The 14,896-nt window shown below is 42.3% G+C and overlaps 1 protein-coding gene across 1 annotated transcript in view; it reads right to left on the reverse strand.

The window, feature by feature from the left end:
• Positions 1-86: 86 nt before the first annotated feature.
• Positions 87-14,896, reverse strand: part of Sbspon (somatomedin B and thrombospondin type 1 domain containing) — a 33,688-nt gene continuing 18,878 nt past the window's right edge. The window contains exons 3-5 of the mRNA XM_028864613.2: positions 8,276-8,366; positions 4,652-4,828; positions 87-1,833 (exon numbers count right to left, since the gene is read on the reverse strand). Coding sequence (XP_028720446.1) covers positions 1,716-1,833; positions 4,652-4,828; positions 8,276-8,366 — 386 coding nt within the window. The 3' untranslated portion in view covers positions 87-1,715. The remainder of the gene's footprint in view (positions 1,834-4,651; positions 4,829-8,275; positions 8,367-14,896) is intronic.

Consider the following 14,896-nt stretch of genomic DNA (forward strand, 5'->3'; position numbering starts at 1 on the left):
CATGGGTGCTGAGAACCAAACTCCAGTTCTCTACAAGAGTACCGAGCACACGCTTAACTGCTGAGCCATCTCTCTAGCCCCAAAACTGAAGTTGTTTTTTTATTAATTTTCCACGAAAACAACCTTAGCAGTTAAATGGAAATATAATCACAAATAACATTGGAGACAGTTGCCACCCTTAAGCTTGCTGTTGGCCTTCTGTTGTTACATGACCAGTACCCAAAAATACACATTTTAGTCAACCATGTTAGTTAGAATTATGCAATTCAATTCAGACCAAAGGAATTATAGCTTTTTAATATTGATTCGGTTCTTCAAAGAAAATAATCCTCAGTTGGAAACCCACTTCAAAATGAAACCAGGTTGAGGTCCTGTACTGGAGTCTTGGGCATACTCAGGATGACCTTTACCGAAGTAGAGTCCGGGATGAGGAACCTGGACGAGGCTCCACAGATGACTACAGGACAGCTTGCCATCCTACACCTGAAAGCACACCATGGCATGTGGGTACAAACACCTATCTTCCAACCATAAGGTAAAGCTAATATTTTATTGCCTGTGTATGAGATCATGACACTTGCAGGAAGATCCACGCCTCCTATCATATGTACCTCTGTGTCTCACCCTAAACATGTGCTGTAGAAAGAAAATTAGTAAGTACACTTCAACTAAATGTGAAGTCAGACATTACAAGATTGTTTGATCCTGCATCAGGCACCAAACGTTGGAAACAATCTTAGCTATGAATGATGAGAGAGTGCTTAGAACTAAAGCATTTGGCTCATTCATTGGTGCCAAATCTCAGGAAAATTGTAACACTTTAGGTAATTCCTATTGATCTAGCATGGATATTTAATCTTTTCAACTAACCAAAGAAAATTTCTTCTTTAAAAATGTTTTTAGCAAGGGTGTTGGCTTTTCATCACAAAACACCAAATGAAATTTTAATAACTTTCCCTATGAAAAATTATTTGTGACAATTTACTTGAAATTAGTTAATAACTTGTAAGGTAATATATAGGAGCTATACGTGTGAGAGTCACATATGTGTATTTTTTTAAAGTGAGAAACTTTTAAGAATAGGTATATCACATGTCTTTTATCCTAGCATTGGGGAGGCAGACACAGATGGATCTCTTAATTCGATGCCACCTTGCTCTACAGAGTGAGTTCCAGGAAAGCAAGGGCTATACAGAAACCCTGCACACCCCTGCCCCCTCCAAAAAAAAGAATAGAGACAAAGAATAGCCGAGCATCGTGGCACACTCCTTCAGTCCCAGCATTCATGAGGCAGAGGCAGTTGAGTATCTATGAATTAGAGGCCAGCCTGGTCTACACAGTGAGACCTTGTCTTTAATTTAAAACAACAAAACAAAAAACCAATAAGGACAAAGAATACGTAGATGCCCTTAGAAAAAACTTACCCCAAACTGGAGCCCATGGCAGTGATTCTAGTACAAACAGACATGTACTCTGTGGCCAGAGGTAAGGTCAAGGTCATAGCCATAGGAGCTTTGAGTGTGGGTCCTTAGCTCAGTAAAAATAAAAACAAAGAGATTGTGATCCTTGAGAACTATCCCTAAGTTTTCTTTCTCAAAAACAATGGAGAGTGCTCGGGGACTTGGCATAGTTTTTGGAGGCTTCTGAAGTGTTGAACTCAGCTTAATAATACCCAACCCACGGGCAAGCACCCTGCCAAGTGACCCCAAGATGCTCTATATAAAAATGAAGCGGTGCACTTCTGGACAGGAACACTGCTCGACCCGCCGCACTTTCTTCCAGGTCCCTTGGCATCGAGGATTTCCAATGGCTTGCCAGCGAAGAGTCTGATTTCTGAAATGATATCATAGAAACGTGGGTTATACTAAAAGCAAACCAAAGGAAATTCTAATCTACACGGTTACAACTTTTTAAAAAAGATCTATGTGTTTTTAATTTATGTGTATGATTGTTTTGCCCTCGTATGCATGCCGAGTGACCACAGGGGCCAGAAGAGGGTACTTGATCCCCTGGAGCTGGGTTGTTAGCCTCTATGTGGGTGCTGGGAACTGAATCCAGGTCATCTACAAAGAGCAACAAGTGCTCTTAACGGCTGAGCCACCTCTCCAGCCCTAATGTGCTGTTTGTTGATGTTTTTAAAGACAATGTGCTAGCTAGTGTTATATCAATCTGATACAAGCTAGAGCCATTCAGGAAGAGGGAACCTCAATTGAGAAACTGACCCCACCAGACTAGCCAGTGGGCAAGCCTGTGGTACATTTTTTTAAAATTGATGCTTGATGTGACAGGGGCCAGCTCACTGTGGGCCATGCCATCCCTAGGCTGGTGGTCCTGGATGCTGTAAGAAAGGCTAAGTAAGCCATGGGGAGCAAACAAACAAGCAGCATTCTTCCATGGCCTCTGCTCCAGTTCCTGCCCTGACTTCCCTCAGTGAAAGACTTATAGACTATAAGGTTAAATAGACCCTTTACTTCCCAAATTGCTCTTGACCATAGTGTTGTATCACAGCAATAGAAACCATAACTAAGATAGATAGTAATCACACAGTTTCAAAATATATTACAAATCAGTTATTTAAAATTATTTATTCATTTTTTAAAATTTTATGTGTATGAGTGTTTTGCCTAAATGTATGCTTGTGGGTATTAGATCCCCTGGGACTGGGTTTACAGATGGTTGTGAGCTGCCATGTGGGTGCTGGGAACTGAACCCGGGTCCTCTGGAAGAGCATCCAGTGCTCTTAACCACAGAGCCATCTCTAGCCACCTCCCCCAACCCCCTTTCTACAGTCACAGAGAAGACTTTCTTGGGTTCTGCCAATGTAAGTTGCCGATTAATCCCTATTCGAGGACACTCATGTTCAGAGAGTTGCTTGGGGTTTCCTTGTCCATTTCTCCCAGGTGAACGTAGGTGCTGCACACAGACAATGGTGTTCTGTGTATGGTTCAGCTAGGAGGGTCTAACCAAATGACCATTTTCGTCCTATTCCAACTCTTTGATTTCATAATGAAATATGTAAAAAGTACAGAAAACAAAGCCAGAGAATTAAAAATATTATTCATTAAGTCACTCATATAGTAACCAGGGTTTAAGTGCTCTCTTTATTGGGTACAAATTGAATTATAAATTCATTTAAAGTCAAAATAGAGATGAGGTATTCAGAAAAACATTAAATCCAAATATTAGGTTTCATTTGATATGAATTCCTTACCCACTTTATTGCTCATATGGTGAACTCAATAGAGACCGCTAGGCACAAGTGACTAATAAACACGAACCGAATTATTAAATATTAAAACATGATGGGAATAATGAATGATTAACTGGAAAGGTCAGTATTTTACTTTTAATCTATTTTTGCCAGTTACACCTGACATGCTGGAAACCATTATGGTGTGACTAAATTGGTTCTTATCCATGGCGTCTTCGGTGATTCCTTTTCTCTAGCTATAAAAGGCGTTTAGTGGGTCTAACTGAAAGTGAGTGCAGAACCGGGAGAGGTTTTCGGGAGACACAATGTCTGCAGTCACTGTTCGCAGAAAACCCTCCTCAGGCACAGCGGATCGGAAACATTACTGGGGTTCGGCTCACCTGACAGGGCCAGCACACTATGACCCCTTATCTGCCCACTCCATCTTTTTGAATGGGACTTGTGAGTTAAGGATGAATGTTATTTTTTTAAAGATTTTATTCATTTTTAATTATGTGCATATGTGTGTGAGTCTTTCGGGAACCCAAAAAGCCGAGCTGCGATTCGCAGCAGCAGTGAGCTCCCCAGCCGGCGTGCTGAGGACTGAACTTGGGTCCTCTGGGAAAGCAGGACGAACCCTTAGCTGCTGAGCTGTCTCTCCAGCCACAAATTCGATGTTTTTTAAGAATTAAAAGAAGCCAAGTATGGTAATCTATGTTTGCAGTCCCAATATTTTGGAGGCTGATTCTGGAGGACTGCCATGAGTTCCAGGCCACCGTGACCTGTGTAGTGGGTTCCAGGCTATCCTTAGCTAGAGTGGGACTCTATTTCAAACAGCCACAAAGAGTTAAGGAAAAACCAAAAAGAGTAATATTTCATGACACATGAAAATCATCTAAAACTTAAATTCTGGGGTTCACACATAAAGTTTTGTTAGAACAAAGCCAAGCTTTAAATAGTATCAATGGCTGTTTCATGACCAATGCCAGAGTACAGTAGTTATGAGAAAAGATGTATTTGATGAAAAGCCAAAAATAACTGCTTTCTGACATTTTATAGGACAAGTTTTTAGGTCCAGTCCTCTGGGATTACTAAAACTCTGGTTCACCAGGTCCTAAGTAATGGGACCAAGAATATGTACATATTCTAATTCTCCAATCCAAGAGATTCAGAGTCAAGTCGTCTATAGTACTTTAGAGTGACCAGAGTTTTGGTAGTCTTTGGGGAGCTTCATCTCAAACGAACCCCAATAACCAAGCTGGCCTATGTACTTCTGTTCCAGAGAGCTTCTGAGTCCCATAGTGGGAACCAAAGCCCTGGATGGGGGTCCCTGGATAGTTTCTCCTCACTGCTCACATCCTGCCCTGCGTTGAAATGCTACATACTGCTCAGCTCTTCAGGACACAGAGGACGGATCCTCAGGGTGAGCAGAAAAGCCCTCGGTCAGTGGCCCTTCCTTACCCATCAGAATCCAGGCCGTCTCCGGAACAACGCAGGCTCACGGAATTCATGGCCGGAGGCTGACAGTCCACACACACTGTGTATCCCTCCCGGAGATACTGCATCCATCGAGTCAGGGGACGGTTGTCCAGGGCACAATGAGGAGTCAGGGACTCTGTCCTGAACTCCATACAGTATCTGGAGCAAAAGAAGCCAAGAGGTCAGTTACCATTCTTAGAAGCAGCCCAATACTGTAGGAAGTCTTGAGCTATGTCAACCCCACATGGTAAAGATTATTCATTCTTTACTTTTTAGACAAGGTTTCATTGGGTAGCCCAAGTTGACCTCTTTCCTCAGTCTCCTAAGTGATGGCATTACAAATGTGCCACTGTGCCCAGCATAGGTACATGTATGCATGCATGCATACATACATATACATACATACATGAGATTGAGATAGAGGCTCACATACCTCATTTTGGCCTCAAACTCAACAATGTAGCTGAGGCTGGCCTTGTACTCCTGATCCTCTCAATTCCACCTCACCCTAAATGTGAGGATTACAAGTGTGCACCACCATGCTTAACTAAATATTATAATTTTTTTAAGAGTGAAAATTCGAGGTTCAATAACGCATCACTAGTAAGCATCCTGGGGTTCTGAGCATGTGGCTGTTAGGTCTCCCTTGTCTGATGGAAGAGAGTGGACCCAGGTGAGCATGGAGGTGCTGTGGGATGGTCTGTATGTCAAATTGCTCTGATTGGTCAATAAATAAAACACTGATTGGCCAGTGGCCAGGCAGGAAGTAGGTGGGACAAGGAGAGAGAATTCTGAGAAGCAGAAGGCTGAGGCAGAGAGACACTGCCAGCCACCTCCATGACCAGCAGCATGTGAAGATGCCAGTAAGCCACCAGCCACGTGGCAAGGTATAAATTTGTGGAAATGGATTAATTTAAGCTATAAGAACAGTTAGCAAGAAGCCTGCCACAGCCATACAGTTTGTATGCAATATAAGTCTCTGTGTTTACTTGGTTGAGTCTGAGCAGCTATGGGACTGGCAGGTGACAAAGATTTGTCCTGACTGTGAGCAAGGCAGGAAAACTCTAGCTATATATAGTTACTTTCCTAGAATTTGACAATTAACCTAAAATTTTTCTTTCAGGATAAAGAAAACTTCGCCCATACCCAGCAGGAAGCAATTTTAAGAATACAATGCCCACATTCCCAAAGAGGTGGTGTGGGGCGGATGGTTTTTTGGTCTTTTTAATGGGTTTTGGGTCTGGGATAATTTTCAATGTTGAGGGGGGGTTGGTTACAAGTTGTTGTCAAGGGTTAGGAAAAAGGCTAAGCAAAGGATATTAGATTTAAGGTTCTTATAAAAAAAGAAAAGAAAGGAAGGAAGGAAGGAAGGAAGGAAGGAAGGAAGAAAGAAAGAAAGAAAGAAAGAAAGAAAGAAAGAAAGAAAGAAAGAAAGAAAGAAAGAAAAGAAAGAGACAATTACTAGTTTTAAATACTTTACATTGGATTGGATTGTTTTATATTGTATACAAATTTGAAACTGATATTGTTAGAAAATGTTATATGTATATTTCTAATTGTATTTATACCATTCATTTAACAATGTAATGCAATTTTCTGATCCTTGAATGTTATTATTACCAACTATTAGGATATAAAGAAATGAAAGTTAGTAGTTAGACATTACAATAGAACTTGTAGTCATATTAGATATGTTTTAAAAATTGAGCAGAGATGTTTTAGACAGGTCATCTTCAAACCCTTCAGAAATCTACAGAATATGGCATTTAAAATGTTTTAATAACTTAGAAAATTTTTCTTTTTTGAGACATGTTGGATCCTGGCAGTACCAATCTACTTCAGAGAAAATATGGGCATTGAAGAAACTGCATATGGAGTCAACTTTCATTGTGGCAAAAGTTAGCCACTGGACAACAAAGTATCCTCGAATCAACAGGACAAAATGGACAGACAGAACACGAAACAAAGGACTACTGATTCTTGCCAAAACAAGTGTGGTTATGGCTTTATCAAAAGGCATCTTCTGAGGCCAGGACAATATGGCCCCATCCCTGAAGTGGCCTTCGCATCCGGAAAAGGTACAGTGCCCTTTTCTTCGAAGGCAGCTTAACAGGCAGAGGGCCGATGGATTCTGTTGTACAATGGAACAGCAGCTGAAAGCTCACACCTCTCGATAGTAGACTGGCATTTAATAGAGGGATGTGGAGAAGAAGGGGATGCTGAGATAAAGCCATATATACACAGCCAAGAAGAACGGACAGCTGAATTCAAAAACTGTCAACAATTTCCAGAATTTAAAATCCTGAATCATGACAGGACACTAGTGGAATTCAGGTGTTTCTGGGACATGGACTGCTCTCACCCAATGTGAGGTTGAACTGTTGACCTTGTGTACATCCTACTTCACAAATGAGTCTGTCAGATACGCTAAGCCTATAGGCTGAAGATGATGCCCCAACACTGCAGAAACCTCAGGTGACTGTCCAGGCAGCTGGCTGTTTCTGTCAACTCACAAAATTTTTGGAAGTTGCTTGCATGCACTTCCTGTTTTTATTTTTGTTAGCTAATATTATTTCCTTCTTGGGTCTCTGAGGGAGTTGAAGATTAGTTAGTTATGGTTGAAGATTAGTTAGTTATAGTTGAAAATTAATTAGGATAGAAAGTGCATTAGATACATCTTGGATTTACCAAAATAGGATAGATAATGGAATTATTTTCTCTGATTTGTCAAATACCTGTTTAGGTATTTATTACTTGTATATATTGTACATAGTTATTGTACTTTTGTATATAGTTTTTCTTATGTTAGTTATAACCTTTTTCTTTTTTTTCTTTTTATTAAAATAGAAAAGGGGAAATGTGGTGGTAGTCTAATTGTACTGAAATGTGATTTTAATTGTATGTTGATAAATAAAGTTGCCTGGGGGTCAGAGCTATTAGAGCCATAGACAGAGCGTGGTGGTGGTGGTGGTGGTGGTGGTGGTGGTGATGCACGCCTTTAATAGATCTCTGTGTGTTCAGGGATACAGCCAGCATTGGAGACATACGCCTTTAAGACCTAGAGGGCTGTACATACAGACAGTGACGAGGCAGTCACGTGTTTGGGTTTAGAACCAATGAGAAGGCAGAACAAAATACTATGAAAAGACATACACACAGGAAGTAGGTCTCTTTTGGGAAGCTAGGACCACCGCAGGAGGAAGGGTGAGATTTTAGCTCTGAGCTCTGATCTCTTGGCTTTCTCTTTTACATTGGTTCTGTGTTTCTTATTTAATAAGATGGTTGGTTACATCTACATGGAGGTGCCTTCTAGCCCGTGCATGAAGTGTCAATGAGAAGCTCTCCGAAAGAAAGTATGTCAACTTTCAAATTCACAAAACAGTTCAGTAAGACTCTCAGAGGCTAAAGGCATGGTAGTGTACTCCTTTAATCCCAGATAGGCAGATTTCTGTGAGTTCTCGGCCAGTCTGGTCTACAGAGCAAGTTCCAGGACAGTCAGGACTACACAGAGAAACCTTGTCTTGAAAAACCAAAGAGAAATGGAAGGGAGGGAGGGAGGGAGGGAGGGAGGGAAAACATAGCAGTAATTTTAAAGCAACAAATTACCCAGCATCCTCGGTGTGTGTAGACCACTGTGGAGATGCGGCTTGTATTGTTCTCTTCTTGTTGAATGCAGAACTAGTTATAAATGCAGGGACTAGAAAAGGGAGAATTACACTGTATTTGTGCAGTCCAATACTCCATAAGGCTTCCCAAACTGGGTTCTGTGCCGGTCTGAGGCCTCTGTTTCCAAATCCAAAGATCTTAGTGGCACAGCATTGAGCGAGGCCGTGACAGCATCTTCTGAAGCAAACGGAATCAGTATTTATATGCATCTAGATGGGTACAGGGGGAGCCACAGGCCTCTGCTGAGCACATCGACCTCCAGGCATGAAAGTGTAAAGGAAGGAGAGGGACCAAAACAAAAAGCTGGCAGAAATTAAAAAAAAAAAAATGGGGACAGGGCAAGGGAAAGAAAGTGGTAATGGATATTCGAATATTCCAGCATGAGAAAGAGAAAGAAAGAAAAAGAAGAGAAGAGAAGAGAGGGAAAGGCAGTGAAAATGAAGTTCAAGGATAGATGAAAGAAAGAAAAGGGAAAGAAGAGAAAGCAAGCAGGAAAAAGTGAGAACGACTAGAAGAAGCAAGGCAAGAAAATACGGGTGTCCCCAAGACTCTTGGGAACCACAGCACGGTAGCTTTGCCCGCCTAAATCCCTACGACCGAATGTGGAGGTTGTGAAAACTGAGCAAGAGTAAAACGTTTCTGGATGTGCAGATGCACAATGAATATGAGCTGTTTCTGGCGTTACGTTGCGTGACTCCACCCCAGCCGGGACTCTGAATATGTACACTTTGCCCTGTGTGTGTCCATCACCTCAGGAAATGCCGGCTGGAACACTGGCCCAGCTTTGAGGCTGTGGTGTATTAGGGTTTGTAGTGTTCTTAGTGTAGATGCCAAGATTTCTGCCCTTATTGAAATACAATGACTCAACTACGGTAAACAAGGCCTTGATGTTTTCATTGAAGCATTAAATCAGTATATCTTCATCTAGTGTTGTATTAGAATTTAAAAATTGCTGTTTGAGTTACTGACTTGACTTTACTTTAAAAAAATAAAGTCATTCAGTGATTTTGACTTGGGATTAGGACAAAATTTCCAACAATTTCTGAAATGGCCCTAAACATCCTTCTGCCTTTTTGTACTGTATATTTTTATGAGGCAGTGTGCTCAAAATTGATGATTATAAAATCAAAATATCAACCAAACTCTGAAAAATGTCAGAGATGTTCTGTGTCCTGTATACCAAATATTCAACCAGGACCTGCTTTTTACATAAAAATAAATATGCCCAATCTATCTCATTAGTATGTGTATTTGCTGTCACCTTTAATAAGAGGTAAAATTATATGTAAAAAAAAGAATTGTTTTAAAATAAATTTCATTATGACAGTAAACATTTTATTTATTTACCTGTTTTATGTACTTATTCATTAGGGTAAATTTGGATGTTAATTGGAAGGTAAAAAGGAGTCACAAGTAGAAAAAGTTAAGAAGTCCTGGTTTAGCCTTGTGGTGGTGGCACACACCTTTAGTCCCAACACTCGGGAAGTAGAGGCAGGCTGATCTCTGTGAATTCGAAGCCATCCTGGTCTACAGAGTGAGTCCCAGGACAGCCAGGGCTGTTACACAGAGAAACCCTGTCTCAAAAAAACAAAACAAAAACCAAACACACAAAGATGTCATAGGAAAGAAGCTGGACCTCCATGCTAGCAATCATATTAAAAAGATCCCTGGGTTCTCTGGCCAGCCAGTCCTGCTAAATCAATGAGCTCCAGGCTCAATGAGAGACCCTGGCTCAAAACTCAGGTGGAGACAGACTAGGGAATATACCCAACATCAACTCCTGCCTTCTATGTACACACACACACACACACACACACACACACACACACACACACACAGCTGTATAAGTTCAGTACAGACAATTTTTCCCAAATATCTCCAGTCCTGCTTGGCTGAATCTACGGATGGTATGGACAGAGCCTGGGTGGCTCAACAGCCCCTCTGCCTTCTGCTTCAGAAACTTCTAGATAAGGGCAGATACAAACTGGTGTTAGGTTTTGAGATGCTAAAATCATTAATATGAGCAAACTGGTGTGAGGGCACTAGTTTTAAAAAAAAAGAGAGAGAGAAAGGAAAAGAAGAAAAAGGAAAGAAAAAAAGAAAAGGAAGGCTCCACACTACATGTTGATGTTCCTGGCCCATGACAGCCACAAGATGGCAGGCCTTAATTCTTTTTCAGATTTTCTTTTCCTTTTTTCCTCTGTTTCTCTCTCCCTCTCTTTCTTTTTATTTTAAAAGAAGTAACCCTTTATTGACATGTTCCTTCTACAAAACCAGTGGAGTTGGTTGTTTTGGAAGCATTGGTCAGAGATCAAATCCCATATCTTTACCTGACTCCTCAGACTCTCCCTTGGCTCCAAGTCTGGCTGGGGCTGCAGCAGCAGCAGCAGCAGCAGCAACAGCAATCAGGCGGCAGCTGCAAATGCAGATGCATCAGCCCACAAGGCTCTGACCTTTCCAAATAGGAAGGTCTACTAAGTTTTCATAGATGAAGCCAGGCCTAGCATGTGCCTGTGTGTGCTCAGGCCAGAGGAGTCAGGGGACTTCAGATGTCAGTCCTGGAAGCTGTCTACCTTGTTTTATGAGTCAGGGTCTCTGTTGAGGCTGGCTGCTCACTATGGCCACTGATCTTTAGAGACCATGTGGCTTCATCTTCTTAACACAGGCGTTATAAGCACGTGCCACCATGCCTGGACTTCACCTTCTGTTCTTTAGGACTTACTGTCCTAGTGTAGCTCAGTTAGTAGAGCATTCTCTTAACATGAAAGATGGCCTGAATTCTATATCTACCACTGGGGGAAAAAAACATGCATGGTGGTTCATATACATATACATATCACTCAGGAGACAGATGTATGAGGATCAGAGGTTCAAGACTAGTCTGGACAACAGGAGAGCCGCTACTCGTGTTTAGTTTCTATGTTGATAGTCTGTGTTGTGTTACTGTTTGCTTGGGGACAGAGTCTTGCTATGTAGCCCAGGCTGGTCTTGAACTCCCAATCCTCTTGCCTGAGCCTCAACACCCCTGGATTATGGCACATCTTAAAAGCAAACCAGTCCTCGGGATCCTGCCTGCCCCCACACCAGCGGCTGCAGGGTTTGGATCCAGGTTACTCTTCCCCCACACATGAGTATTCTGCACCCAGCCCAGGAGCCAGATGACCTGCAGCGCTTTGAACCAAAGCCACTCTTTAATAATAACCCACAAGTTTAATGTTCATATCTCGAGGGTTGTAAATAATTTAAAAGTTATTTTTGCCTTCAGCCACGCCTCTGCTTCTGTGTGGAAGCGCAGACATGGCTGGTGCCTCAGGACACAGTCTCTCCATAAATGATGGTTCCCCCTTCCTTTTCCCTTGCTGGCAGCAATACTCAGATGTAATATAGTCTTTGTTCAGAGACCATTTGCCAACTCTTTGGCAACCTATGAACCCACCATTGTTCACTTTTACAACAAGTTTCACCTTTAAAAAAGCACGGCACTGCACATATTTCCTTTGAACATGAAAGTAAATGAAATTTGCTTTGAGAATTTCATAAGCCCTCTGACACAAGGGCATGCCACAAAAAAAGCAGGCTGCTCTGTGCACACAGTGCAGAGGAGAATAAAAGGGAAATTTGGCAAATAGCCCCTACCTGGAAACACAGTTTATATTAATGCACATTGGTCTTTTGTGGGGAGGAAAATGCACATAAACCTCAGTAATGTGCAACAGTTCAGGTTTTTATATTTGTTTTCAGGATAAAATATAATCATATACCTTAAGTCAAACAAGAAAAAACTCATTAAGAAAAGAGTAATCTTATTCACTGGCTTCGTGGGGCTTTTATATTTTGTCTTAGTCATCAGACTCTCTAATCCTAATTTTAACAATGACAGTGTGGAGGGGAATCGGCACAGGATTTGCAGCCATGGGCTCCAAGCGTTAGTTCTGGTAACCCCACACTATCAGTTGTTGTCTCCCAGAACACTATTGTCTTCGCGTGTAAGCACAAGATAACGAGCTTGTCCTATTCCCTGTGGAAAAGAGAGTAACACATCCCCATACCCTCAAGATATCTAAATCCCAATCTCCAGAAGGTATGGGTGCCTGAATGTGTGATGGTACAAACTGGCCCCTCGAGTCCTGGAATGAAAGGCAGCCTCACTGATATCTCAACTGTAGCCTAGCAAAACCCGAGTCAGATTCCTGACCGACAGAACTGGAAGATAATAAACTGGCATTGCTTAGGTCACTAAGTGGGTGGCAGCCTAACTTTCTGAGGTACTAAGTGAGTTTACAGCCACACCACTAATGGTTTCGTTCTAGAATCTGCTTTCTTAGAGCGAGGATCTTCATTTCACCATCCATTTGCCATCTTGGTAAACTAAAGAATTACCCAATTCGTAATCCTGATTCCATTGAGATTAACAACTTTCTTCTCCCCCAGTATCTCTTTTTCCTCCCATTTTACTATGAGCAGCGAGAAGAATCAAGGCCTTGCCTTCAACCCCGTGCTCAGAGCTCCCCTTGGCTAAATATGCAAGCTCTGTTGTGACAACTTCTACTTCCCAGGTAACTGGAGGCTACACCCGCTACACTTTCTGCTCCCACATATCAGGAATTCCTGTCATCCACAAAAAGCCACGAATGGTTTTCCCAAAGAGTCTTCAGAAGGGAATATGCCCTTTCTGACCGACCCACTAGCTTCGATCTGAGTAGACCTGTGCTGAACTCTGTCTCTCAGAACTGTAAGAAAAAAAATATGTCGTATTAAGCCACTACGTTTCTGGCGACTTGTTACAGCAGCTGTAAGAATGAATATGATGATCACTTGTAGGATTTCTATGAAGACTGACTCAAGAATGTTTATGAAATCTCTGTGAAGTAGGCATGTGTATGTCTGTAGGTGGTGCCTGTCTGTGATCCCCACACTCGGGAGTTAAGGACAGGAGGATCAGAAGTTCAAGGTTATCCTCGGGTACAGAGAGAGTTTGAAGCCAGCCTGGGCTATATAATCATGATCCAGTCTCATGAAAACAAAACAAAAAAATCTGTGCCACTCAAAAGTGAGGTATAACTCTGCCATGAGCTAAGGCTCATGCTCCGTGAGTATGAACTCTGGCAGTGTAGAAGGAGGTAGTAAGAGGCACCCATGTGGCCACGTGGCAGGAAAAATGCTCCCTTCCATGCTCCCACGTCAACCTGACAACCTTTTTATATGCATTTAGTTACTTATTTATTGTGGGTGGTGATGGGTGCATTCCAGAGTGTGTGTGTAGAGATTAGAGGAAAACTGGCAAGAGTTGGTTCTCTCCCTTTACTGGGTGGACTCCAGAAATTGAACCCCAGCTGGAGAACCTTCCCAGCACAGTGCTCATCAGCCTCAGCTGTGATGAGCTGTGATTGTGCTTGTTTGGATCTCTAAAGCCTACCACAGTCACAGCATGCAGCAGGTACTTGGTGAGTGTTTAATGAATGAGAGACAACCAAATGAATGAGAATGTGTGAGAGAGATCTGGCTATGACATGTGTTACCCCTTTGATCACTAGGATTGGTTGATCTGGCTTGCTAAGCATGTGTCCCCTTCCTCCCTCTATGGGCATCCTTTCTTTAGCTGTGTGTCTAGCTGAAGAGGAGGACCTCTCCTGATAGAGAAGGGTCAGTCAGTCTTCAAGGCTGTGAGAGCAGCTGTCCTTCCCTGCTGGGACCTCCACACAAGCTCAGAGAGTCTGGATGACCAGGAGCTGGTGGGAAATGAACCCTGACGAATCCTCCAGGCTAGACCACGCTCACATTACTGTTTCACATCCATCTTTTGTCCCGAGTTGTCCTTCTAATGGATACTTCATGAACACTAGTGATTTCACTGCGTCTCTTCTGGGGTCGGGGAGATTTGTTTAATTAAACCAAGTGGGGGAATCCTGCATTTTCTATCTCCCTCTTTGCAGAGTGAACATGTCTCGATCATCATTAGTTCTGAAAAGTTCTTTGGTAGAGAAAACAATTCCCTTTTGTTCACACTATTATCACAAAAGAAGATACCCTTGGGAAACTCTTGCCAGCCATGATGTAGCCAGAGGTGTGAGGCCATGGTGAGGATATTCTAAAACTCTAATGAGCATTAGACACTCCAGAAGAGTTTGTTACAACTCAGACGGAATTATGGACCCACCCTGGGTATTCTGATCTCATGGGTCTGGGTCAGGCTCCAGAAACTTACACTTCTAAGGAGTGTCTAAGTGGTCCAGATAGTCCTGGTCCAGGATCTCATGTTAGAAGGCACTGCAGTGGAATATTCAATGGGCTTATGCTCCCCAGCCAGCCTGTGAGACATCACTACAATTCATACACCCTCCGCGGGGAAGGTAACCTTGAGGACCTAAGTTAAGACTAAAAATGTGAAGATTGCCCTCTTCTTTGCGAACTATGAGGTTGTTACTTTTGAGTTTAAGAAGGAAGTGTAAACACAAAGTCTACACAAGTGTTAAACCAAGGCCACTAGCGCTTCAAGAAGCAAGAGAAAAAGACCGCTGTATCAAATCCTTATTGGGGTGCGTGGCAGGAGCTGTGAGAAGG

The sequence above is a fragment of the Peromyscus leucopus genome, chromosome 5, assembly GCF_004664715.2.
Source record: "Peromyscus leucopus breed LL Stock chromosome 5, UCI_PerLeu_2.1, whole genome shotgun sequence".
In the NCBI taxonomy this organism is placed as follows: Eukaryota; Metazoa; Chordata; class Mammalia; order Rodentia; family Cricetidae; genus Peromyscus; species Peromyscus leucopus.